We start from the raw sequence: 24,453 nt of genomic DNA, 5'->3' as shown, positions 1-24,453 counted from the left end.
ACGAGGAGGAAAACCAGGCCTAATTAAGATGTAGATGCAGCTCACACTGCCCAGTTGGGTGGGTGCATTGAAGTCAGGGATCTCTGAGAGGGAAGACGGTGTAATGATGGAAATGCCTTTGCTGCTTCTTGAGAGGATGGGAAGTCAGGCAAGGACCTCGCAGGACCCGAGGACTCGGCGCTGAAGAGAGACAGGCCTCTCCAATTTTTCTTTCAAATAAACAGGCGCAAAATTAATTACTATCTTTACATTTTAAAGTTGTTAGATATCTTTAACTCACAGCTCAGGCTTATAAATGTAGAAGTATGAATAAATCTGTGGAAACTAGATTAAACTGGAAAAATATGTGTGTAAAGCTACTGATTTTCTCTATATATTACTATATAACATTTGCAATATATTATATGCCTATATAATATTATATATTTGTAATATATAAACATGTATATATTATAAATATGTATATAATTTACCAATTAAGGACCACTTACTTCAAATACTATCACAGTCCTTGGCTTTTTCACATTTTCTAATTGAGCGACTGCTGTGAGTGGATGAAGTCCAGTGTTCCTGTTTTACCAGTGGGTATTCCTGAGTGTAGAATGTACCGTGGCACGAATGTCAGTGCTTTCCAGGGCTACAGCTCCTGATCGCTGTCATCTCCCAGGAGAACATTTCCTTGCAGGCTCCCTGGCAGTATTCTTATTAGTCTCCCGATCCTAGCTTATCCCTCCCTGCATTGTACGGTTTTCTTTCCCAAAGTATTCTCCCCATTTTTACCTGCCGTGTCCCCACATCTTCGGCTGCCTTCTTGTCTGTACCAGATGCAACAGAGAGTAACAACCACGAAGGAAGGAAGGGAGGAAGGAAGGAAAGAAGGAAACAAAACAGAAAAGCAAGAAATAAATTATTATGATTATTTGTGCTGGTCCTGGGGCTTGAACTTGGGGCCCAAGTGCTGTCCTAAGCTGCTTTTGCTCAAGGCTAGTGCTCTACCACTTGAGCCACAGCTCCACTTCAAGCTTTTTTTGTGTGTATGATTAGAGATAAGAGTCACGAGTCTGTTTCTGCCTGGGCTGGCTTTGAACCCCGATCCTCGTGAATCTCCCCAGTATCTAGGACTACTAGCACCTGGCAAGAAAAAAAATTATTTAAGAAACTGGGTGAGAAAATTTTGCAGAAAAAAACCCCCCACACATTTTCCCAAGATTAAAAACTTTTCATGAGAATCCAGAACTCTTTTCCAACATATATTTGGTTTTTGAACACTGGATTCCTCAAAAAGAATTCCCAGAATAAAAATCACCTTGTACTTCTGAAACTTAGCTACAAATCCTAGAGTCTAAGTTATAGAAACCCTTCCTTTGCCAGCGGAAGCTACACGCACATTATCGAACGACGCGGCGTGGGCACGCTTACTGTGGTATTGTATCTGTGGTGGTGGCACCTGAGTGTCACTTACCTAAACTTAAGCAGTTGATTCTTTAATAATCGTGAGTGGACCCTGGAGAGCCTGGGTGAGCGCTGACAGGTGAATCTGCCACTGCTCCCCTGTATTGGTGGCTCAGGGTAAAGCGGGGTTTTCTGCGTTATCCACAGGCACGTTTTAATGTCCATGAAAGAAATCATGGCGTTTCCCGGACCCGCTAGCAAATGGCTCCGCCTAGAGACGGCCATGGGCCGGGCGCGGTGGCCGGGCAGCGCCAGGCCGGCTCACGGGGTTTGCGCGTGTCTCTGCTTCCTCGCAGCCGCGGCTCGGAGAGCAGGCTGACTCACCGGCGGCAGACGGTGCTCCGAGAGAAGGGCCGGCGCCTGGCCACGCGGGGCCCGGCCTACATGTTCAGCGAGCGCGCGGCCAGCCTGTCCCTGGAGGAGGAGCGCTTCCTGGACGCGGCCGAGTACGGCAACATCCCCGTGGTGAGGAAGATGCTGGAGGAGTGCGCGGCGCTCAACGTGAACTGCGTGGACTACATGGGGCAGAACGCGCTGCAGCTCGCCGTGGCCAACGAGCACCTGGAGATCACCGAGATCCTGCTGCGCCGGGAGAACCTGGCGCGCGTGGGGGACGCGCTGCTGCTGGCCATCAGCAAGGGCTACGTGCGCATCGTGGAGGCCATCCTCGGCCACCCCGCCTTCGCGCAGGGCCGGCGCCTGGCCACCAGCCCCAGCCAGTCGGAGCTGCGCGACGACGACTTCTACGCCTACGACGAGGACGGCACGCGCTTCTCCCACGACGTGACCCCCATCGTGCTGGCCGCGCACTGCCAGGAGTACGAGATCGTGCACACGCTGCTGCGCAAGGGTGCGCGCATCGAGCGGCCGCACGACTACTTCTGCAAGTGCAGCGAGTGCGGCCGGAAGCAGAAGCTCGACTCCTTCAGCCACTCGCGCTCGCGCATCAACGCCTACAAGGGCCTGGCCAGCCCCGCCTACCTGTCCCTGTCCAGCGAGGACCCCGTCATGACCGCCCTGGAGCTCAGCAACGAGCTGGCCGTGCTCGCCAACATCGAGAAGGAGTTCAAGGTAGGTCCTCTGCAGCTCAAGGTCAAAGTCAAGGTCACTCACAAGCCTCCATGAGGCACCAGTGACTGCCAGTAGCTGGCAATGTTTGGTACAAGACACCCCTCGAGGTTTTCTTTCTCTTCCCCCCTCCCCAGTCCTGGGCTTGAGCTCAGGGCCTGAGCACTGTCCTTGGACTTTCTCAAGGCTAGAGCTCTACCGCTTGAGCCTCAGCACCACTTCTGGCTTTTTCTGTGTATGTGGTACTGAGGAATCAAACCCGGGTCTTCGTCCATGCTAGGCAAGCACTTTAACCACTAGGCCACACTCCGACCCTCGTGGTAGTTTTCATTGAAGTAAAAGTTTGGATGATTTAATCTCTCCGCCATGAACTTGCTGTGGATGGTCCCTAATAAATATTGCAGCCCAGAGTGGGGTCAGTTCCTATTTAGATAGATGGACAGATAGCAATTTGAATATTAACTACATTCTTAACTTTTCCAACTCGAGATTAACAAAGATTGTTCATTAAATTAAAAAAAGATTTTTTTTTTGAGACAGGATCTTACTACAAGCCCAAGCTGGCCTTGAATTTGCAATCTTCAGCACTCCACAAGCTGGGATTGCAGATAGAAGCCATGGTATTTAGCTTGGCTTTCTTTTCTCTAAAGAAGAATACCAACGTGCAGTTTAGAAGCTGACCTATCTTTTGACGCTATACTCAGCACACGAAGTCCCCCAAAACCATCTGTTAAGGAGATAATTGCATTTGTCCCATTTTCTATGGCTCCTGCCTCAATGTTCTGCTTGTCAAGTTTACTGCCACAGTTTATAAAGCCTCGAATGAACTATCAAATGGATATTACACACTTTGTGTGTGAGATTACAATGAAAAAGGACGTGATGTGCACATGCTGGGAGAAAGAGGAGTCCCTTCTCTGGAACCACAATTGAGTTTAGTGCAAAAGAGTCTTTATTAATGACAATTATGCCCTGGACAGATTTTTACTTTTTTTTAGAGACTGAGAAGGCAGCACAGAGGCCAGGTAGCAGAAGGGAGATGTTGGAGTAACAGGGGAGTTAAATGAACTCTCTTCTCGGGATGTCTGACTCCTCGCACTGACAGACGCCGGGGTGTGGACTGCTGCAGCATCCGGCTCCCAGCTTACTTTTCCCTTTTCTCCATCTTCACTAGAATGACTACAGGAAGCTGTCGATGCAGTGCAAGGACTTTGTGGTGGGGCTTCTGGACCTGTGCCGGAACACGGAGGAGGTGGAGGCCATTTTGAACGGGGACGTGGAGACGAGGCCCTGCGGAGATCTTGGCCGTCCAAACCTCAGCCGCCTGAAGCTCGCCATCAAATATGAAGTCAAGAAAGTAAGCTGAGGCCCCGGGTCCCCTTTGGTGATCTCAGCTCTTACTGGTGCTAAGGAGACAGTCTCAGCCCTGGTTGGGGGAGCGGATGTTTCCAGTGGCACTGCCAGCCAGTCTAGAGTGTGTGAGCCGTGTGCCCCTCTCCTCCACTCATGACCGGCTAACCGTGACTCCACACCAGCCTCTGTGTAGCTAGGAGTGCGGGCATGAGACCAGCAGCTGCTGCTCCTAGCTTAATGCGGAGTTGTCTCCTCACTGCCGTCTGAAGTTCTTCGGGTACATTAAACCCTCTTTTTGGTGTTAGTCCTGGGCTTAAACTCGGGACCTGGTGCTGTCTCTGAGCTTTTTCATTCAGGGCTAGCACTCTACTGCTTGAGCCTCAGCTCCACTTCCAGCTTTTTGGTGGTTATTGGAGAAAAGTCTCAGGAGCTTTCCTGACCAGGCTGCCTTTGAACCATGATCTTTGTTTTGTTTTTTCTTCTTTTTTTATTTTTTATTTTTTTGCATTTTTTATTGTAATTAGTAAAAGGGTTACATGATATTTGCCAGATAGAAGGTGCATTAATTCACATACATTGATACCCTTTCACATGTTTTGGTACCCATTACCCTCCCCCCCACACCCCCTACCCGTCTTGGTTTTCCCCCCTTCCCTATCAAATTTCAAATAACCAAATACAGATAAATTCAATATATCAGATAACAAAGTGAGATACTATACCAATATGAGATAACCAAGGGACAGCAAAGGAGATGAGAGACAACATAGTACATTAAGGACAACAATCATTCATTATATGGCTTTTGTTTTGATATCCTGGAGGTCCTTTCAATTAGCTTCATACTATATGGCCTTATGTATCAAGATTTTGCTCTATTGCAGATCTCTGCTAGTAGAGCCCAAGGTTTCTACTGATTATGACGAATGAGGGAAACCATTGAGCCTAAGTTCCCTTGAGTCTGGCTTACTTCACTTAATATGATTTTTTCTAAGTCTTTCCATTTCCTAACAAATGGGGCGATGTCATTCTTTCTGACAGCAGCATAGAATTCCATTGTGTACAAATACCACAACTTGTTGATCCACTCATCAACTGAGGGACATCTGGGTTGGTTCCATATCTTTGCTATGGTAAATAGTGCTGCAATGAACATCGTTGTGCTAGTGGATTTAGTATGCCCTTGTTTCTGGATGGTTGGGTAAATGCCAAGTAGTGGAATTGCTGGGTCATAGGGGAGTTCTATGTTTAGTCTTTTGAGGAACTGCCATACAGCTTTCCATAGTTGAACCATGATCTTTGGATCTCATCCTGCTGAGTAGCTGGGATTACAGGCGTGAGCCACCGTGCCCAGCCATGGCTCTTTTAATATATTAAATTTCAGAAGGTTGTTTTTTTTCCCCATGCTTTGAAAGAAAGTCAGAAAGGAAAGGCTGAACGAATGAAGCACCGGAGTTTGTACCGCATGCACGGGGACCTCCTGCTGTGTTGTTAACTGGAGGTCGTGTATGCGCTTCAGTGCTAAGCAGGCTTCTTATATGAAAGCACGGGGCTGGCGTGAGAGCACCAGGACCTGAGCTGGCTTCAATCCAGGCGCCCCTGTCTTGTTTCTCCCCTGCTAGTTCGTGGCTCATCCAAACTGCCAGCAGCAGCTCCTGTCCATCTGGTACGAGAACCTTTCCGGCCTGCGGCAGCAGACGATGGCCGTCAAGTTCCTGGTGGTCCTGGCCGTGGCCGTTGGGCTTCCCTTCCTGGCCCCCATCTACTGGTGTGCTCCGTGCAGCAAGGTAGGCGGGGAGCGGCTGCCCGTCGCCTGCAGGACGCTGCCGGCCGGGACAGTGCCCACTCCCAAAGCGACAACTTCACAGAAGTGCAGTTGTGTTGAAATAGATCTTTATACATAATTGTGGAAACAGGAAAAAAATGGCAAGAAGAGAAAATACCCCTACACCATCACCACTGTCAGTGATGACAGAGAAAGCTGGCTATGATGTTTGCTTCCGTTGTTCCTTTCTTGGCGTATCTGTCATGCATGCTACTTTCTTAAACTATTTGAATGCGGTCCTAGGGTTGTTAAGCTGTGATTTCAGGTCACAGTGTAAAAGGTGGTTGCTGTAGCTCTGTTTTTCCTCTGACAATATTTGAGGTGAGAGACGCCTTGTACTTACTTTGGCCAGCAGGACTGGATGTTGACACGAGGACGACCATGTCACAAGGGAGCCGACTGCCTATTCCACGAGGGACAAAGTGCCCTGGACTCTGACAGCCACGCTGGGCTGTTTCCCTAGCAAATTCCATTTGCTTGGGCTTTGATGAGGTGCTGCCTAACCTCTCAGGCAAGGGTTCAGATAGGCCCAGCTGTGTCACTGTGACAGAACAGCTGGAGGAAGGTGGCTCTGTTACAGTGCCGTCTGGGGTAACTTTTGGTAACAATCTTTTCTTCATGTATCTGAAGCCACCTGCCCAGGTGTGTGGAAATTTCAAACCCAAGCCCCAGGCTCAGGTTTGAGGTTGTTCTGAGCTGCCTGCCTCTGGATGCATCTCTTTGTGGCCATGTAGACCTATCAGTGTGGTCCTAGACAGGCAGGCCTCCTTCTCCTCAGATTTGGTCACGCATCGGCGTTAGGAGGGGGGACGTGTGGGTGGCTGGCGGCAGCGGCAGGCCTCCCCTCACCTGGCATCCTTGTGTTCTGGCAGCTGGGTGGGGGCGGCCTCTCTCAGCATCTCATGCCTCTGACGCTGAGATTTCATCGTTAGTTCCAGAGGTGCTGCTGGAAATGGCCTGGGCATTTTCTCAAGAGAGTAAGATCCATGCGCACACTTCTGTCCTTACAGTCTATGTAAGACCCCACACCACCCCCACTGAATACAAATGAGAAACCCGAGGCTGGAGTGCAGCTTCATTGGAATGGACACTTACCACCCAGGTGTTAAAAAGCAACCCAAAGCTTCCTCTTTTCACAGGGGTAAACATCTTTCTTCCAAGCTAAATTCCTCACTGGCCCCGTGAACAGAGGCCACACAGGGTGTGCCGTTTGCTCCCTCCCTTCTCCCTAGTGCATAGGATCTCAGGGGATTCCCTGTGACCACTCTGCTTTGCTGTCTTTTCCCTAAACAGACTCCCTTTTCTTCCCCACACCACCGCATCCAAAGGCCTGATTCCTTCTAGGCTGCCTGCTGTGTCGACATGGGCTATTTATGGCTATTTACACATTTCTTGAATTTTGATTGAATTACAATGAACTGATTCTCCTCATGTTTCTGTCTTTCCTGGCCACGTTGTCTTCTGGTTTCTGGTTCCCAAGCTCATTTGTGGAGTATAAGGCAACTGATCACATGAAAGACCTTTCCAAGTCATTTTTCTCCTATCTAAAATCTGTTTACCAGTTAAACATCAGAGGATAACTATTATTTATCCTCTGAAGCATGATGATAAAATTGATTTTTACAGTCTTTCCCACTAGCAATGTTCATAAATATTATTTATAGGTCACAGAATTGATTTTTAAAATGGAAGAGATAGTTCCAGCTTAATTTTTATTTAAACCAAGGTCTTCCAACACATCCATAAAAATGGGCCTGAGCCAAATTGTTGAACTATGAATCTTCACAGGGCCCTGTCTTGGTTTCCTCTTTGTTTTTATTCTGTCCCCAAAGTTTTTCCTTGACTCTTTTTAGAATTTTTTTGTATCTCTTTGTTGTCATTCTTCTTTTTATTCCCCAAATATCAGTTGCACTATACGCATTACAATACAGATTACAGAGTGATTTCAAATTATTTTCAAAAAGGTGGAGCTACTCTCTACCTTTTCATTATCACTGTGTTGTGTTGGGTGGCAGGTATTTAACTATAGATGATGCCTAAAAGAGGATAATGTGTAATATTTGTGGGTAAGTCCTTCAGTGATTACTGAATAGCTAGGGACACTAGCTATTTAGGACATTCGATGACATTTCTTCATTTATTTAAACATTTCCCTAGCTATTCTTCAGAAATGTGTTCATGTCCCAGAAGGTAGTCATGACTGATTTTGCTAAAATGGATAGCACTGATCCCTGAGCTCCACCAGCAAGTACCATGAGCTCTCTCACATGAAGGAGAAACTCGGCCCAGTGTGCTGGTGCATGCCTGCAATCCTGGCACTTGAGAGGTGGAGGCAGGAATTAGGAGTCCGAGGCCAGCCAGGGCTTCATATTGAAACCTCATCTCAAAATAAAAATAATCACTGCTCCAGTGCCAGTAATGGGCATAGAGAACACGAAGATTCAAACACGTTGCCTTCTTGAAGACTTCTTTTTTATATTTATCGGTTTATTGTTTTAAGAAGATAAGCTTTAAGGAGCCACAGTGCTGGATTTGACCTGCCTCTCTGCCTGCGTTCGGGGCACAGGCGGCTCTTTTTTCTCATCACACTTTCCGGAGGAAGAAGCTGCTCTTCACAGAGCTTAGACAATGGGTTCCTCTTCACGCCTCTGACGCGAGACTAAAAATGGACCTGCACTTTCCTGTGGAACTCAAGCCCTGTGTCCTAGACACTCCTCCAGCATGCTCAGGAGCCCGTCCAGCCCTCGGGCCTCCCTGGGTGCCCTCTTCTTGGTCCCCTGATCCCTCTGCATCCTCATTGTTGCCGACATCTTACAGTGTTTCAAGAACGTTTAGATGTCCTCAGGGGCACAGGCCGGTAGATGAAGAATGTGAACGCTTACAACAGCCTGGCATGACTCTACTACCGTGACGCGAGTGGATATCACTATTTAATGACAGCATGGAGGCACATGGATGTGTGTTGTTGTGTGTGGGGGGGGGGTGAGGTGTCCAGATGAAGCTGAGGTTTCCTTCTGTGTGTGCCGTGACAGATAGGGAGGATCATGCGCGGGCCGTTCATGAAGTTCGTGGCCCACGCGGCCTCGTTCACCGTCTTCCTGGGGCTGCTGGTGATGAACGCGGCGGACCGATTCGAGGGCACCACGCTTCTCCCCAACGAGACCAGCGTGGACCACGCGCGGCAGCTGTTCCGCATGAAGACGTCCTGCTTCTCGTGGATGGAGATGCTCATCATCTCCTGGGTGGTCGGTGAGGCCCCGCGCGTGCCCCTCCTTGCCGCAGTCCTCGCGGCCGGGCTGCACCACGCATGCACAGATTCCCCCAGCACCAGCCACGCACGAGCCACGCTGCCCGTCCCTGACTCCCTGTGTGCCTTCAGCTCTGCTGCCTGCTGTGCCAGTCTTCTCCTGTGCCTTCTGCATTACAAAAATGTAGACTCCAGGGAGAAAGGCGGCGGGACAGTGTAACTCAAACCCCACCCACGGCGAGGGCTGCTACTGCGGCAGAGCTGTGATCCCAAGCTCACGCCATCTTACGTGGAGAGTCCTCAGAAATGCAATCATGTCCTCTTCCAAGCCAGGGCCTGGCAAAGGCGCCCTTTGGCAGCAGGTCTCCCGGCTCCCTCTGTTTGTGTGTACTGTGTCGGGTTACAGGAGGATGGGAGAGCTGGCTTTAGATCACCCGGCTGGCGCCATACCATTTGTCTTCAGATCCCAGTGCTGCCTGTGGCTTCCCATGAGATTCCATGCAATCGAGAGAAACGTTTCCATAGCACTGCAGCGACTTTGTTAGGCAGGGAGACACTGAGACGAGTGAGATGCCATCTTCCTGTTGGAGGAAGTTAAGACAGGGAGGAAAACCAGTCAAGACTTGCAGTTCAGTGCCACAGATTCTGCCACGGGCACAGGAAGGTGCAGGGTACAGGGCAGGTATGCAGAGCTTCTTTGCACTCCCTGGCCCAGGACTGGGAGCTGAGGGAATCTTTGTTGTAGAGATGAGGATGACACAGGCAGAAGCATCAGGCACAGAGATGGTGGGCTGGTCGCCGGGGCAACAGATGAGGGTCCCCACACATGCAGGGTGGCTTCCTGAGGTTGCCGGTTACTGCGGTGTGAGGGGGAGGAGGGCCGAGTCTAAAGGCTGGGGCTCCAGTGGCCTCTGTCCATTATGAGGATGAGCTTCAGGCTTTTCTGCCCTGTTCACAGTGTGTGCACACGAGGTCATGTGTGTGCACTTGTACCCATGTATGTGACCACACGTGTTATCTGAGAACCCCTGGCCTTGATCCGTATCCCCGCTTCCCTCAGCGTAGCCAAGGGTCTTCTCTGAGGCCACCTTCTCTGTGCTGCTCCTCGTGCTGACTGAGGAAAGCCCAGCACAGAATCCCATAGAGCAGAGATGGATTTTCCCAGGTTCACACACACAGGTTCCATCACTGTTCAATTGCAGCTCTGGGATAGACACTAAGGACAGTGTGGGAGTGGGGGCCTGGCAGTTTCTGAGGACCTAGCAGCTGGTGTTGTTCAGTGGCTGGTGGTGACATGTGTGTCCCCAAGGAGCTCTGGAAGAGACGGGATGTGGGGTGTGGCAAGTACCTTCTTAATCATGGGTTGTCTTCATTGTTTTTCTCCTTCCCTCTTCCTCCTCCTTTTTATTATTTTTTTTGCCAGTCCTGGGGCTTGAGCTCAGGGCCTGAGCACTGTCCTTGGACTTTCACAAGGCTAGAGCTCTACCACTTGAGCCACAGCACCACTTCTGGCTTTTTTCTATGTGTGTGGTACCGAGGAATTGAACCCTGGTCTTTGTGCATGCTAGGCAAGCACTCTACCACTAGGCCACACTCCCAGGCTCCTCCTTTCTTGAGTAATATTCTCAAGTATGTGCCATTTGAAGTAGGAAGTGCTCCAAAAATGTTTGTGCTCCTGTTCTCAGGTCCTTGGCATCAGGCTGGGTATGGTGCTTATGTGATTTTATTTAGGTCTCACAACTGTCATCTTCCAAGCCAAGGTTCAGAATGCTCAAATGGCATGCTGGAAACTCCACAGCAAATAAGTGTTAAAACAAAGCTCTCAAACCCAGCAGGGTCAGCTCTCCAGGCAAGCATCCCCACACACTGAACGTTTGGAAAGAATATACAACTTTAGAAAAAACTTATACCAAAATGTTCCTCATTAGCGCTGTCTTATGAATCAACTTCTATCATCGAGTCTTTCTCTCATTTTAAGCTCCCTAACTTGATAGCAGAAAGGTTTTCTAAAACATGTGGGCCTTCTTAGAGAATGGGCCGGCATGGCTGCCCAGGGAGATGTGTGCAGAGTGTGTGGAAATTGTGGCAGGAGAGGAAGGCTGGGGCCAGAGGTTGAGGAGTTCTCATTGTCGGCAGGAGAACTTTCACCTTCTATCTCATGGGGGCGGTGAGAGGATGGTGGGGCTGAACTGACATTTAACCCTTCTGGTGCAGGCATGATATGGGCTGAGTGTAAAGAAATCTGGATCCAGGGCCCCAAAGAGTACTTATTTGAGCTGTGGAACATGCTCGATTTCGGCATGCTGGCCATCTTCGCTGCCTCGTTTATCGCCAGGTTCATGGCATTCTGGCACGCGTCCAAAGCCCAGAGCATCATTGATGCCAACGACACGTTGAAGGATCTGACCAAAGTCGACTTGGGAGACAACGTGAAATACTACAACTTGGGTGAGCTGCCCCACACAGACCACACAAACCGGTACACATGCAGGAGTTTCTTGTAAAGGACATGCCAGCAGTACTTTGTCATCTGTCCAATCCTCATAAAATTCCCAGCTAGTGTATAATGTTCGTATTTGAAGAGTAAACATCTTTATTGGAAAAACCACACCTTCTGTGGCTTCCTGTGGTTCAGCTATTGGCAGGAAGTCTCTCTTCTCCACAAAAGTTACCTTCCTTTATCTCAGGGACCAGATGGCTAGCAAACCCCCCACTCCATCGAAAGTGTCTGTCTTATAGCTTGGGTTTATTTACTTTTCCCCCTTATGGATTAGAATAATTTGCATCTGAACTCTTCATATGCAATGGAATATAATTCAGCCTTACAAAAGGAAGGGAAGCCCACCATTTTGTGACAGCTCAGAGGCACAGGGAGGCTTTGATGCTAACTGAGGTAAGAGAGGCCCTGGCAAGAGGGCCTGCTCTTGTGGGTGGAACTCGGGGAGAGCCAGGCTCGCAGAAATGGAGGGCAGGGGTGAGGACAGCCCTTTGGTCAGGGCCACAGGCTGTCAGGTAGACCAGAGGACCAAGATTCCATGTAGCACAGAGTCTGGAGTTGAGATTACCCTTCACATCCTGACAAACCACACCTAACGGCCACATCTCAGGAAGGCTACATTATTATTTTCAGTACATTTTACCACTCAAGATTTCAAAAGACAGAATTTTTAAGTGTCAAAATTATCTATTCGTAGATAATATGTCTATTCAAAGCATCACAAAGATGAAGCTTCATTTATTAGTCTTTTATTTTCCTCTTTGAATTATACTTTCAGCTAATAAATTCAATTTAAGAATTCTGCTTTTCCTTTTTCCTATGTACCACTTTGTACTTTTTCTTAATAATGGTTTCTTAATTGGGTTTTTGATGACCTTGTATAATAATGCCAGGAAAAGTCATAAATGAGTTATAACAAAATTCTGTGGCAAAAATAGACTTGTGTCTATTTAGAGAAAAATGTAACTTCTAGGAATTGAAAATAACTTCATAATATAAGTAATGTAATAAGTGCTACAGTTTATTGGACAGAATGTAGGACGGGAGCAATGTTAAAGAGAGGTAAGAGAAGCAACTTGTACAAGTCCTGACCATTGAGACATGGCTATTGACAGAGATGAATCTCTAGTCCTGGAATTTTTAGATGTCTGAGTTCTTAGTGATGTCAGCCAGCTGGTGCTCCCGTGGGAAATCACCAGCCAGCCGGACAGGTCATTCTCGTCCCTCAGTGAGTCTGGAGCTCAAAGACCGCTGAGGGCTGGAGAGCCCCTGGGTGTCCGGCGCTGGCCCACATGGTCACTGTGATTGCGTGTCTCCCCAGAGTCGGGGACACGGCAGCCTGTGGGAAGGTAGCCGTGACCGCGTCTCGTTCTCTTCGCAGCCAGGATACAGTGGGACCCCTCAGACCCGCAGATCATCTCAGAAGGTCTCTACGCGATCGCAGTTGTGCTGAGCTTCTCGCGCATCGCGTACATCCTGCCGGCGAACGAGAGCTTTGGGCCGCTCCAGATCTCGCTGGGGCGGACGGTGAAGGACATCTTCAAGTTCATGGTCATCTTCATCATGGTGTTCGTGGCCTTCATGATTGGCATGTTCAACCTCTACTCCTACTACATCGGTGCCAAGCAGAACGAGGCCTTCACCACGTGCGTGCTCCGGGGCGAGGCAGGGGGCGGGGGCGGGCCTTCTCCTTAGCACATACTCCATATCGGTACTCACACAAGTCTCTGCTCTGGTGAAGAACTAGAGAAGATTCTAATGCATAGGAACCTTCCTCACATTAAATGATCACTGCTAGCATTCTTGTGCCAGATACTGGGGTAAGTAGCTTTCCTGCACAGCTTCATTATTGCAAAATTCAGATTGTTTCTGGATGCATCTGTAGTTGGCTGTAGCCCCTTGTGTCTGACTGACACCGAGTCTCTAAGCTCCTGTGCTTTCTGCTCACCCAGAATTCCCGGGCACAGAACAGGACGGCCGCGTTCCTCCTCCAACCTCTCAGGTCTTGTCCTGGGAAAGAATCAGTCACATGGGTGCATGTGTTTTTTTCTGACTAGGGTCTTCTTGTTACTATGGTATTACAGAGAAGGGGGGTCACCCCTTCCGTCCCCACTTACGAGTCGCATAGCTCATTTTTCACATCGTGTACATTGAATGCTATGCCTGCATTAATTTACCCTGCCCCTCTCCATTCTATGCTCACCTTTTACCCCTGTACCAAGGCAAAAACCCCAAACAAATATATATATTTTTAAATATAAATAGAAACTAAGTTGGGATAGCTCACTGAGATATAGGCTTTTAGGCCTTCACGAGAAGCACGGAGGGAAGCTGGGCCAGGGTTTTCCATCTCCTCCGTGGGAGCAGGCTTTCCTGAAGATGGAACCGCCTGGCTAGCCCAGGGCTTAGCTCCACCCGGCAATTCCCCAGCGTTGAATTCTGGGAGGCAGGGGGCACGGTGAAAGTCCACATTGTCACTCTTCCTTTAAGATACTTGTATTTTAATGCAGGTCTACCTCAGACCTGTGTGCTCTATTTACTGGCTGTGAGCAAAAGTACAGCTGGAGCCCAAACCTCGGAAGACGAGCAAGTCCTATGTTATGAAGCAAAACAGTTAACGTTTCCATTGACCAAGCCATTTGATTCTTTTACGTGTCAGTAGGTGTGATTATGAAGCGAGGTTGGCCTTGATGGAGAACCTATTCTGTGCCGGGCAGTTTGAGTTAGACTTGACTTATGTTCTTCCCTAAAATGTGTGGTCGTACCCCTTTGGCTGAGAAGGACACGGAGGTTCAGGCCAGTGGAGAATCCCGTGGGCTCTCGGTGGTGTGCAGAGCGACGGAAGCACCTCGGTTACGGGGCGGTCGTTGTCCTCACACCCCGTCTTCCCGTGGCCGTCCCTAGTGTCGAGGAGAGCTTTAAGACGCTGTTCTGGGCCATCTTCGGGCTTTCGGAGGTGAGGTCTGTGGTCATCAACTGCAACCACAAGTTCATCGAGAACACGGGCTACGTGCTGTACGGCGTGTACAACGTCACCATGGTGGTCGTGCTGCTCAACATGCTCATCGCCATGATCAACAGCTCCTTCCAGGAGATCGAGGTACGCCCCCGCCCGCCCCGCACCCCTCCTGCCCTCCCCTTTCACATGCTCGCTGGGTCGGTGTGCCACAGACCCGGGCCCTGCGCTTGTGAGCACCACACCCAGGGAGCACGGCCAGATGCCCGACACAGGAAGTGGACGCCACTCGTTTGTAGACCTGGGCGCCACACGAGCGTGGTTTCTCTTTGAAAACTGTTGCTTACAAAGAGTTCCCTCACCTCATCTGATTGCATCCCTAATCCATCCCTTCCCGTGGGGAGTCCGCGGTGGGAACCTCCTTCCCAGACCTTCACTGGGTCCCGTCTGGTGAGTGAAGGATCTACCAGAGAGGGAATTGTTAGTGTTTGATTTCCCTCCACGTGTATGAACGCCGCTCAGAAGAGCGAGCAGCGGGGCCCGGACACTGCCCGCCCCACAGACTGGAGCGTGGAACCTCAGCACACGGAGAAACCTCTGTGTTCCGAGCTGTCGGCAGCCAGGGCACCCCTGGAAGGCTGGGCGCCCCTCTTCTGAGCGCCGGTGTGTTGTGCGCAGGATGACGCAGACGTGGAATGGAAGTTCGCCAGGGCCAAGCTCTGGTTCTCCTACTTTGAGGAGGGCAGGACGCTGCCAGTCCCGTTCAACCTGGTGCCCAGCCCCAAGTCCCTCTTCTACCTCCTCGTCAAGCTGAAGAAGTGGGTGTCGGAGCTGTTCCTGGGGCCTAAAAAAGGCCTCCGCGAGGACGCGGAGATGAACAAGGTAACTGGACTTGAAGGCCATCCCCCCACTGCCCAGCCTCACCGGCAGAAACTGCAGCGTGGGATGGGCCGGGCCCGAGCACAGGCCTTCCGCTGGGAGCCCGCTGGACATTTCCTACCCAAGTTCATGGAGCATCTCTGAAACAAAGTGCTGTGTGGAGGGGGGGTGGTGGTGCTGAAAGGACCCCCATTTCTGCATCCACTTTACCTAAAGTACCACTGCTGTTACACACTGCTGTGTGGCTGGTACAACCTAGGTGAGTTCTGAGTAAAAATAATGTCCCTGTTGAGAAGTTCTGCTCACATGTCACATGGGAGCTGGGCGTCTTCAGAACACTACCTGGTCTACTCTGGAGTTCTAGAAAGTTCTTGTCTTGGTTTCCTCGAAGGTACTACAGGAGGAAAATGATCACCACAGCATAATGGATGTGGAGAGGAGCTGGGTGTGGTGGCATGCCCCTCTCCTGCCAGCAGATCAGGGACTCAGGCAGGATTGTAAGCTCTAGGCTGGCTGGTCCAGTACATTGCCCACAGAATTCTGACATACCATGGACGGCAGCTCAGTGGTCCAGAGGGGGCCGTTTCCACTCACGTAACAAAGAGTGAGGTCTGAGCAGGGGAAGTGTTCAAGCACTTACCAAAAGAGGAACTCAGGGAGCGTGTCAGAGGCAGGGCTCAGGTTGGTCGAGCGCCAGCCAGTGACCAGAAGCAAGTGTCAGATGGTTCCAGTCCTGGAGTTACACAGATGGCTTTGTAGATTACAGAACGAAAGGTGGATCGGGCTCTGAAGTTGTTCTCCTTCTGTTGCCTTTAAAAGAGAAAAGAAGAAAAGAAATTTGGAATTTTGGGAAGTCATGAAGATCTCTCAAAACTGTCACTTGACCAGAAACAGGTAAGCTGATATTTGAGGAGATGAAGTCTCACCCTGAGCAGGGTTGTCTTCAAGAAACAGGTAAGAGACACCTGAAGACTTTTAACACTTTTCTAAGTCTGTTATTGAGAGGTCAAAACAATCTACATATAATTAGTAAGAGATTTGTGTGTGTGTTTTGGAGATACTTAAATAGAAATAGGGAAGCACTGAGAAAGGAGAAGGCCACGGCCCTTAGAAGCTCCTTATTTTTCCATACCCACGAAGCCCTCCAGGAGAGGTGTGGTGGAATACCTTGTAATCCGCTGTGATGAAGAGGCTGTTGAGAAGCACCGGTGGAGTTTGGTGGTGGCTGTGGCGGCTTCTGCAGGCCTATCTCCCTCATTTGTAAAGATGAGGTGATTTGCTTCCTTCCTTGTTGCAGGCAGCACTGGGGCTACAGTAGATGGAGACAAATGAAGTGAAAGAGCAGCAGATCAGATAGGAACTCCCCTGGGTTTCATGTAATAGCCCACTCCCCGTAGCTTACACAGAGTGGCTATCAGGGACAGCCATTGGTTACTACATTTTAAAGGGCTCTGGAAAGTGATCCCAATCAGAACCCAATGCCATGGAGGTCGTGCTGCGATTTTCCCCATGACACGCGCATGTGTACTCTGCAAACCCCTTGGCCATTTGCAGAGCGTGGCAAGGGTCACGCCAACTTCCCAGGCTGCTGTGCGGCCAGGAGGGCGGGGAGGTGGAGCTGAGAACTGCCCCCGAGAAGGAAGCAAACAAACCAAGAGAATCCATTTCAAAAATGTTAAGTGTATGTAGCTGGAGAGAAAGTAATTTGAGGTAAACGAATTAGTGGAAGAAAGAAATGGCAGCGGAAGATTATGTCTGAATAGATTTGGAAGTCAACATGCATCAATTGTATGGCACAAAATTATACACACACACTTGGTATTCCCCTCCTCTCTCCCGTTTCGCCTTATTCCCTCTCTAGTTTCCTCCCTTTCCATCTCCCTCATCTGTCCCTTCTATCTCTCCTCTCACCCCTCATCCTGCTCCCTCTATTCTCTTACTTTTCTTTCTCTACCTATCACTACACCCCCTCCCACCACCATGGACATAGGCCCATGAAAAGCCATGAAATATGCTTGAGCTTCCTTACTTGGTTCTGCTGACTCAAAGGGACACTGAGGTAACGGTGACACAATGCCTAGAAGGCGCACCCAAGAGATGTGTTTTTCTACGTATACATCGGCATGTTGGAATTATACTGAAATTCACCAACCTCACACCAAGAAGAGGCCTGAGCTGCCTCAGCGAGGTAGGAACAGTTGTGAAGGACAAGAGGATGTGTCACATTTGAATAATAATGTCTAGAGAAGAGCATGGGTGGGGCTCCGACCTCTTCGAGAATTGTATTATCATTGGCACATGGACCATCGTGTTCAAGTCTGACTAAGAGTGCTGGGAAATATTACTCTCAAGAACATTAGTAACCCAGCAGCGTGGCAGTGGCTCATGTCTGTAATCCTAGCTACTCCAGTGGCTGAGATCTGAGGATTGTACCCCGGGCGGAAAACTCCAGGAGACTCTTATTTCTAATAAACTACTCAGAAAAAGCCAGCAGTGGGGCCCAATTGGAAGAGTGCTGGAGCATAAAGAGACTCAGGGCCAGTGCTCACGGCCCCGAATTCGAGGTCCAGGACAAGCCACAATAAATGGAGGTAGGTATGCATAGACAACTGATTTTGTTTTTAATGTAGTCTAGAATTGCCTCAGAGTAATGCCAGTCTGCTTCCAAGCATGTGCTGCCTCTGGCCTAGACAACTCATTTCTTAAAGAAAAATCACTCACATAAAGACTGCCATTTCTCGGCAAAGCAATGGATATTTTTGTAGAAAAATCGGAAGAGGCATCTCTTGCTCTCTCTAGCTGCCTTCCATTTATGGTCTACAAAACGTCTACTACAACAAAAGCATTGCTTAATTTTGCAAAGAGCATTTCAGCCAGCTACTGCAGATCTCCACTGTACCGACTAGATTAAAATCAGCCATGCATTCTACCCAGAGCCTGGCATTTACAGTGACGCCGCCGTTGGAACTACTGCAGCACCCAGGCTGGGCACAGCTCTGTGCTCCACCTTTTCTCTGGAATCCACACACTGGCTGTGCAATAGGAGATAGGATGTTCTCTGTTCTGTGCTTGAGGACCCTGGACATACAGAGGGAAGGTGACCAGTCTAAAGTTCCACTCCAGACAAACAAGAGACCCAGAATAAAATTGGTTCTAAAGGAGTTTTCAAGCCCCGAGCAACACAACTGAGCTCAGCCAGGCTTCCCCGCAAGTTGAATGCCGTAGTACTTGTGTCTTCCCAGTGCGCTGCCTTTTTTTTTTTTTTTTTTTTTTTTTGTCCTGGGCCTGGGCTCAGGGCCTGAGAACTGTCCTTGGGTTTTCTCAAGGCTAGAGCTCTACCATTTGAGCCACAACTTCTGGCTTTTTCTATGTATGTGGTATCTCAGAATTGAACCCGGGTGTTTGTGCATGCTAGGCAAGAACTCTACCACTAGGCCAAACTCCCAACCTTGTAGTGCACTGCTTTATTCCTGACTTCTGACAAGAATAAGACTTGCACACTGACTTCCACTACCCACACTGGCTTCTCCAACTCGCCATGCAAGCAAGTCCAGAAAGGAAACGCACACTCACATTTCAGTGAACAGCACCCAGGAGTGTTTGCACACTGAGCTTACCAGCAACCCGAAGCTCATGGCAAATGCGCCGTTAGAAAACAAAAAGGTTAAAGGCACGCAGAATAGAGGAAAGTACAAGAAACGCTTTCATTCCGAGTTGACAGAGGCCTTTCGACTGAGATGGGGAACAACGGGGGATAGTCCAGTGTGGATTGATCTCCAGGAAGCCTGAGCTCAACACATCCTGCTGCGGGAACCCTTTCTCCCCACACCTGCAGCCTCACACGGCTCCCGTCTCCAGTGCTGTTGGTACCGCACGCCCGGTCCCTCAGCACAGAACCGGTACCGATCGCCTCTCCAGAGCTTCCTCCGAGCGTGTGTGCACGGAAATGAATTGTGGATGAGGACTTCCTGCCACCCAGTGGCAACACGACTGCCTTACACTCGGGCTACGTTACCCAGTTTCTCAATAAATATTTGTTGGATTTGTATGATGTCTTTGATGCCAAATAGGAGTTAAAACAGCATGTTACAGTCACAAAATGGTGACCAGGCGAGTTCACAGCGCTTAGTCCTAAGTCATCAGCTACCTTAGTGGCTCCAATCCAGGGGGGATTTTGCCCCTCTCCCCGATCCTGAGGCCATGGGTTTGGGGACGTCTTGGTAGGGGTGCGGGTGGGGAGAGGCTGCTGCGTGCCGCAGGACATGGAGGTGGAATGCTGAGACCGAGGAAGTCTTGGTTCAGACTCCCGCTGTGGGCAGCAGAAGGGGGAGCCTGGCGGAAGCAGCACGCACACATCCTGTGCGACTACCTGGGTCTCGAACCCAGGTTCCGTGTGACTGGAATAGGGAAGTGTCCGCAGAGCAAACGTCTGTCAGAGGTCAGGAAGCACCGACATTCCTTTCTCTTACTGACCCAACATCTCTAGGTACTCACCCTATGCCATGACAGCACAGCGTGGTCCTGCTTGACAACATGCATGTGAGGGGACAGTGAAGTAAGGATGGGGTGCAGGCAGGGGCGGGAAGGGAGCACAAGGCCCGGCCCACTCGGGTCGGGAAGGAAGCACGCCTGAGGATGCACTGCCCCTTGGCTCAGATCCAGGGTCCAGAAGAGCACATTAGCCAGGCCCCGGGGCAGGAGGGAGGGCTGGGGTTGGGAAAGGGCGAATGAATCTGTGTGTGGTCCACAACATGTTAGGTTTGGGGCGGGGGATAAGGGTTTTCCCCTAATGTGTTTAGAGGGAGAGAGCGACCTTACTGGATTCCAATCGGCATGTTGTTTTCACAGTTCTTTTTACTCTTGCCATATTTTCGTAGTTGACTTCAGCCAGACCACAGTCGTTTCTGTGCTTGTTTTTCCCTTGAATACCCTGGACCTAGCACATCACCTCACGCGCAGCCCTTGTCCCGTGGACAACTGTGTGCTCACGGCCACGGAGATTCAGCATGAGGCTCACGAGTGCCCTAGCACAAGCACTGGTGGAGGACTTTCCCTGCGCCATCTGAGGTGTCCTGCCAGCTAGGAAAGTCTTTGAAGATGGACTCAGAGATATTCCCCCCACCCCCGCCCCGGAAAGACACTCCTACCTAAAACGTTTCTAAAACCAACTTTCTACCCGGAAAAGCCATCGCAGATATCGCTGATATCTGTCACTTGACGGGGGCTGCCAAGACGGCATACCCCCCCCCCCCCCCCGTTTCCCCAGCGCCGACAATGAGCTGTGCTTAGGTCCCGGCACCCAGGCCTGCCCCCAGCCTTACCGGGGTTTGTCCCCCAGGCCCTCGGCAACCCCACTGCTCCTCTCCTCTGCCACCACCGCCACAGTGGGTGTGGCTTATTGGAAGGTCACAGCATGCCTCCCAGCCATGGAATGAAAAGCCACAAGCGTGAGGGTCTCTGCCAGCTCCCGGGCCACAGAGGCCCGGCTGTGTCTCAGAAGGCAGAATCTTGGGTGAGGGAGGGCAGGGACACTCCACGCAGAGAGGACGCTGTTCATGTGCGGGGATTGTGTGTGGGCAAGCGTGGAGCCGATGGGCGCAGGCATGGCTCACAACCAACCAGAATTCCTCATTCTTTTCCCATTGCAGTCCGAGCACAACAAACAGCCAAGCCTAAGGAGCTCGGAAGACTTCCACTTAAACAGTCTCCATAACCCTCCAAGACAATATCAGGTGTGTATGCATTTTGCAACAGTGAGGCCAGTTACCCGTAACGTCGCGAAATAGAAATGAGATGGGAGGATATTTTTCTCAGTTTGAAAGTGACATTCCCACAACAAATATCAAGAACCACGTGCCAGGCATGTCTTAAGTACTAAATAGTTAAGTGTTCACTGCAAAAAGCTGATCTTCAAAAGACCATAAAGGAAAGGAATAAAACTCACCTCAGATCTCACCATTCAGATACTTCTCCTTGCTATGAACATGCTGCTAGATGATTATATACATATATACCCAGATAGAGATACCATAGGTAAGTATTTACAGAGAAATCGATATGGATATGTACAATACGATAATTATTCCTAGATACAATATGATAGAAAAATCTAGATACAATAATTAGTTATTCCTAATTTCATAGTGAGCATCCAGTCACCCAACTGGCTCTAGTTCTTGGTGAAGCCATCAGTGACTGGACTTTTGCCAGAATCCTCCCTGTCTTTAACCTATCCACCAGAGGGCTGCTTCTGCCTCTGGGACTCTGAGATCAACACAAGCAGCTGGATGCCGGCGCGGGGTGTGTTTTCTCAGCACCTGTGAGGTCTTTAGGCAGAGGAAGAGGCGCCGGGGAAAGCAGCCTCGGCTGTGCTGCTGCCTCCCGACCTCCCCTCGGAAGTCTCCACGCCCAAAGCGCTTGTGGAAGGGGGGAAACCCAGGGGTGGGTTCCGAGGTTGAGTTTCTCCTTTCTCTGTCTAGAAAATAATGAAGCGGCTCATCAAAAGATACGTGCTGCAGGCGCAGGTGGATAAGGAGAGCGACGAAGTGAATGAAGGTGAGGGGCTGGGAAGACGTGGCCAGGGAGGGCGGCGGGGACCGAGGCAGAGCTGCTGGGGGTGCAGCAGCCTCTCTAGCCGTGTCCGGGGGCTGTGCTAGAACTTGCTATCCACTCTCCATTCTCCAAGGTAACTGGAGAAGTAGCCAGGCGCAGGGGTGACGCTGGGACGGAGGCCAGCCCCCACCCCGAGGCGCTGACCGGCCTCCTCCCTCGCTTCCGACAGGGGAACTGAAGGAGATCAAGCAGGACATCTCCAGCCTCCGCTATGAACTCCTGGAAGAAAAGTCTCAGAAGACCGAAGACCTAGCAGAGCTGATTAGAAAGCTCGGGGAGAAGCTGTCGCCGGAGCCACATGGAGAGGGAAGCAGCGAAAGATAGTCCAGATGCTTCCTTAGGAATTCGTATTTATGTGTCCACTTGAAGCCATATTGTTTTCCGATATATTTTTGTGAAGTGTCAACGATACAGAAGAGAAGCTAAATAATAATGTGGGCTCTCCTGTCATCGTGGCTTGGGTGAGGAAGTTTCAAGGTTAAGGATCGCAGATTATAAACATCTTGTCTAGTGGTTTGGTGTTTGTTAAGACTGCTTTTTGGGGGTGTACCGGTCTTGAGGACATGGGGACAATGCCATGTTGGCTTGAGATTAGATCTCAGATGAACAGAAAGCCAGATTTTGGTGGTCCCAGCTTTGAAGTGGGGAGGGGGCAATAATCTCTATTATCTTTAAAGAATGCTGTGCCGTTGTCATCTGTCTTCCTTCACCTTCAGTGAACACGGCGGAACAGAACAGGCTAACATTTTCTATTCATCTCTGACAGCAAGCACTGCACTTCAGGATAAAAAAAAGTCTCATCCACTGACCCTTGCAAACATGGATGACTGGCTCGAGTGTGTGTGTGTGTGAGTGTGTGTGTGTGTGCACGTGTACACAGAATGCTGGTCCTGCGTCTTTTATAGCTACTGTGAATTCTCAAAAGGTCTTTGTTATAAAAGTTTTTATCATGACTCAAAAGATTTTGTCTGATGAGAACTTCCAAGTCCCGTCACTGTGGTCCTGAGGGTGAGGTGACCGGCATCCTTTGTGCTCTCTCTGAGGCCATGTAGAGATGGACTCGCGCGTCTGGCTCCGAGCGCAGAGGCACTGGGTGTGGACACTCCCACGTACCACGCGCTCCTCTGGGCCGGTCTGGGCCTCTCCCCGAAGGCACAGAAGAGGCCTTGGCTGTGGTGGACATTCCGGTATCCTAGCTGGGAAGAAAAGGCTCGACCTGTTATCTGACGCCACTGGGCTGTCCAGAGACGTGGCTTTAGACTCGGTAAAGGAAGTTTCAAAGTCTGTAAAGATGAAATAGGAACCCAACATCTTTTTATCCCCAACTTGAAAATACACTCGAAAACTTCCTGGCTGTTGCTCATTGAGAAGTTGGTGATACAACAAAGTCCACAGTCAGATGTCATGTGACAGGACTGGCACCCACCACGGGTAGAACTCAACCTCACACCAAACACACCATGGGCAGACGAAGACCGTGCCATGCCCACGGCGGGGGCGACAGGAAGATGCCAGTGTGAGAGCTTTGCTCACAGCAAACCTAGAAAACACACCTAGATTTTCTCGTTGTACTGACCGGACAAGAAGCATAGCACTGCTTGTAATTCCCTATGATGAGGAAGAGAAGAAGAGATGCTTTACCCCAGCCCCGCAGCAGACTGGCGCTCCTGAGCCGCGGAAGGTCAGCTTCCGTCTCTCACCCACCCCACGGAACTGCACAGGTGACACTGGGGAAAGAGCTGAGTGCCTTTTCCCAAGGCACCTGGTAAGCAGATGCTTTTTATCATGGCCCGCCACACACTGTAGCTCCTTAGGAAAGGAAAGGAGCCAGTCAGGGCCCCCCGGAAATACACAGGGCGCCCTCCTCTCATTTCCCCTGATCCTGAGTGGAAGCCTTGGTTCTGACATTTGGGAAGAGAATCTTGAACTTCCTCACATTTTGGTTCTAATTATCTGAAAAAAAATAGACTTTCCTATCAAAGAGAATTTTTATACTCAGATGGAATTAAATTTACCTGTTATCATTTCTCAGGCTCTGCTTTCACCTTAACCTTTTTTGGGAGCTCTGTGGCTCACCAGCTGACACGATGGACTTCCATTAGCAGAGCTGGGAAAGGGCAGAGTTCCGTGTCTCCTTGCACTGAAAAAGTTCACCTGGAGTCGCTTTGTTGCTATCATTTATCAGCACAAAGAATGCATACATATTTGTGTGCACATAAATATATTGTCTACCATGAGACAGGGCACGTACACACACACACACACACACACACACACACGAGATTAAAGGCATTTTCCCAGGCACTGCTACCTGTGACACCAGAAAAAGACATTAGCAATCAGGAACTTTATTCTCACTTTTCCTTCCGTGGTGGCTTTTCTTCATTTCAGTGTCCTCTCTCTTCTTCCCGACTCTGAACGTTATCTGTCTCTTCTTCTCCCACCTCGTTGTTCAGAGTACATCAGAATCTACCAAGAAGAGTGTGCTGGAGCCCTGGCTCTGAGGTTGACCAGCTGTTCACCGCTCACCTTCTGTGCTCCTGTGCAGGGGAAGTGGAGACCCC

General features: G+C 49.9%; 1 protein-coding gene across 1 annotated transcript; it reads left to right on the top strand.

The window, feature by feature from the left end:
- Window positions 1–1,769: 1,769 nt before the first annotated feature.
- Window positions 1,770–22,726, top strand: Trpc6 (transient receptor potential cation channel subfamily C member 6). The gene is made up of 12 exons (XM_090319232.1): window positions 1,770–2,523; window positions 3,695–3,877; window positions 5,496–5,660; window positions 8,731–8,947; window positions 11,160–11,393; window positions 12,824–13,088; window positions 14,347–14,542; window positions 15,077–15,280; window positions 16,097–16,171; window positions 20,926–21,009; window positions 21,757–21,832; window positions 22,059–22,726. Exons 1-12 carry the CDS (start codon window positions 1,837–1,839, stop codon window positions 22,211–22,213), a joined length of 2,541 nt encoding a protein of 846 aa, XP_090175358.1. The 5' UTR covers window positions 1,770–1,836; the 3' UTR covers window positions 22,214–22,726.
- Window positions 22,727–24,453: the final 1,727 nt, after the last annotated feature.

This window comes from Megascapheus bottae, chromosome 27, assembly GCF_031878675.1.
Source record: "Megascapheus bottae isolate mThoBot1 chromosome 27, mThoBot2.hap1, whole genome shotgun sequence".
Lineage (NCBI taxonomy): Eukaryota > Metazoa > Chordata > Mammalia > Rodentia > Geomyidae > Megascapheus > Megascapheus bottae.
Note: the sequence above shows the minus strand (reverse complement) of the source record. Positions and strands in the feature narration are given on the sequence as shown.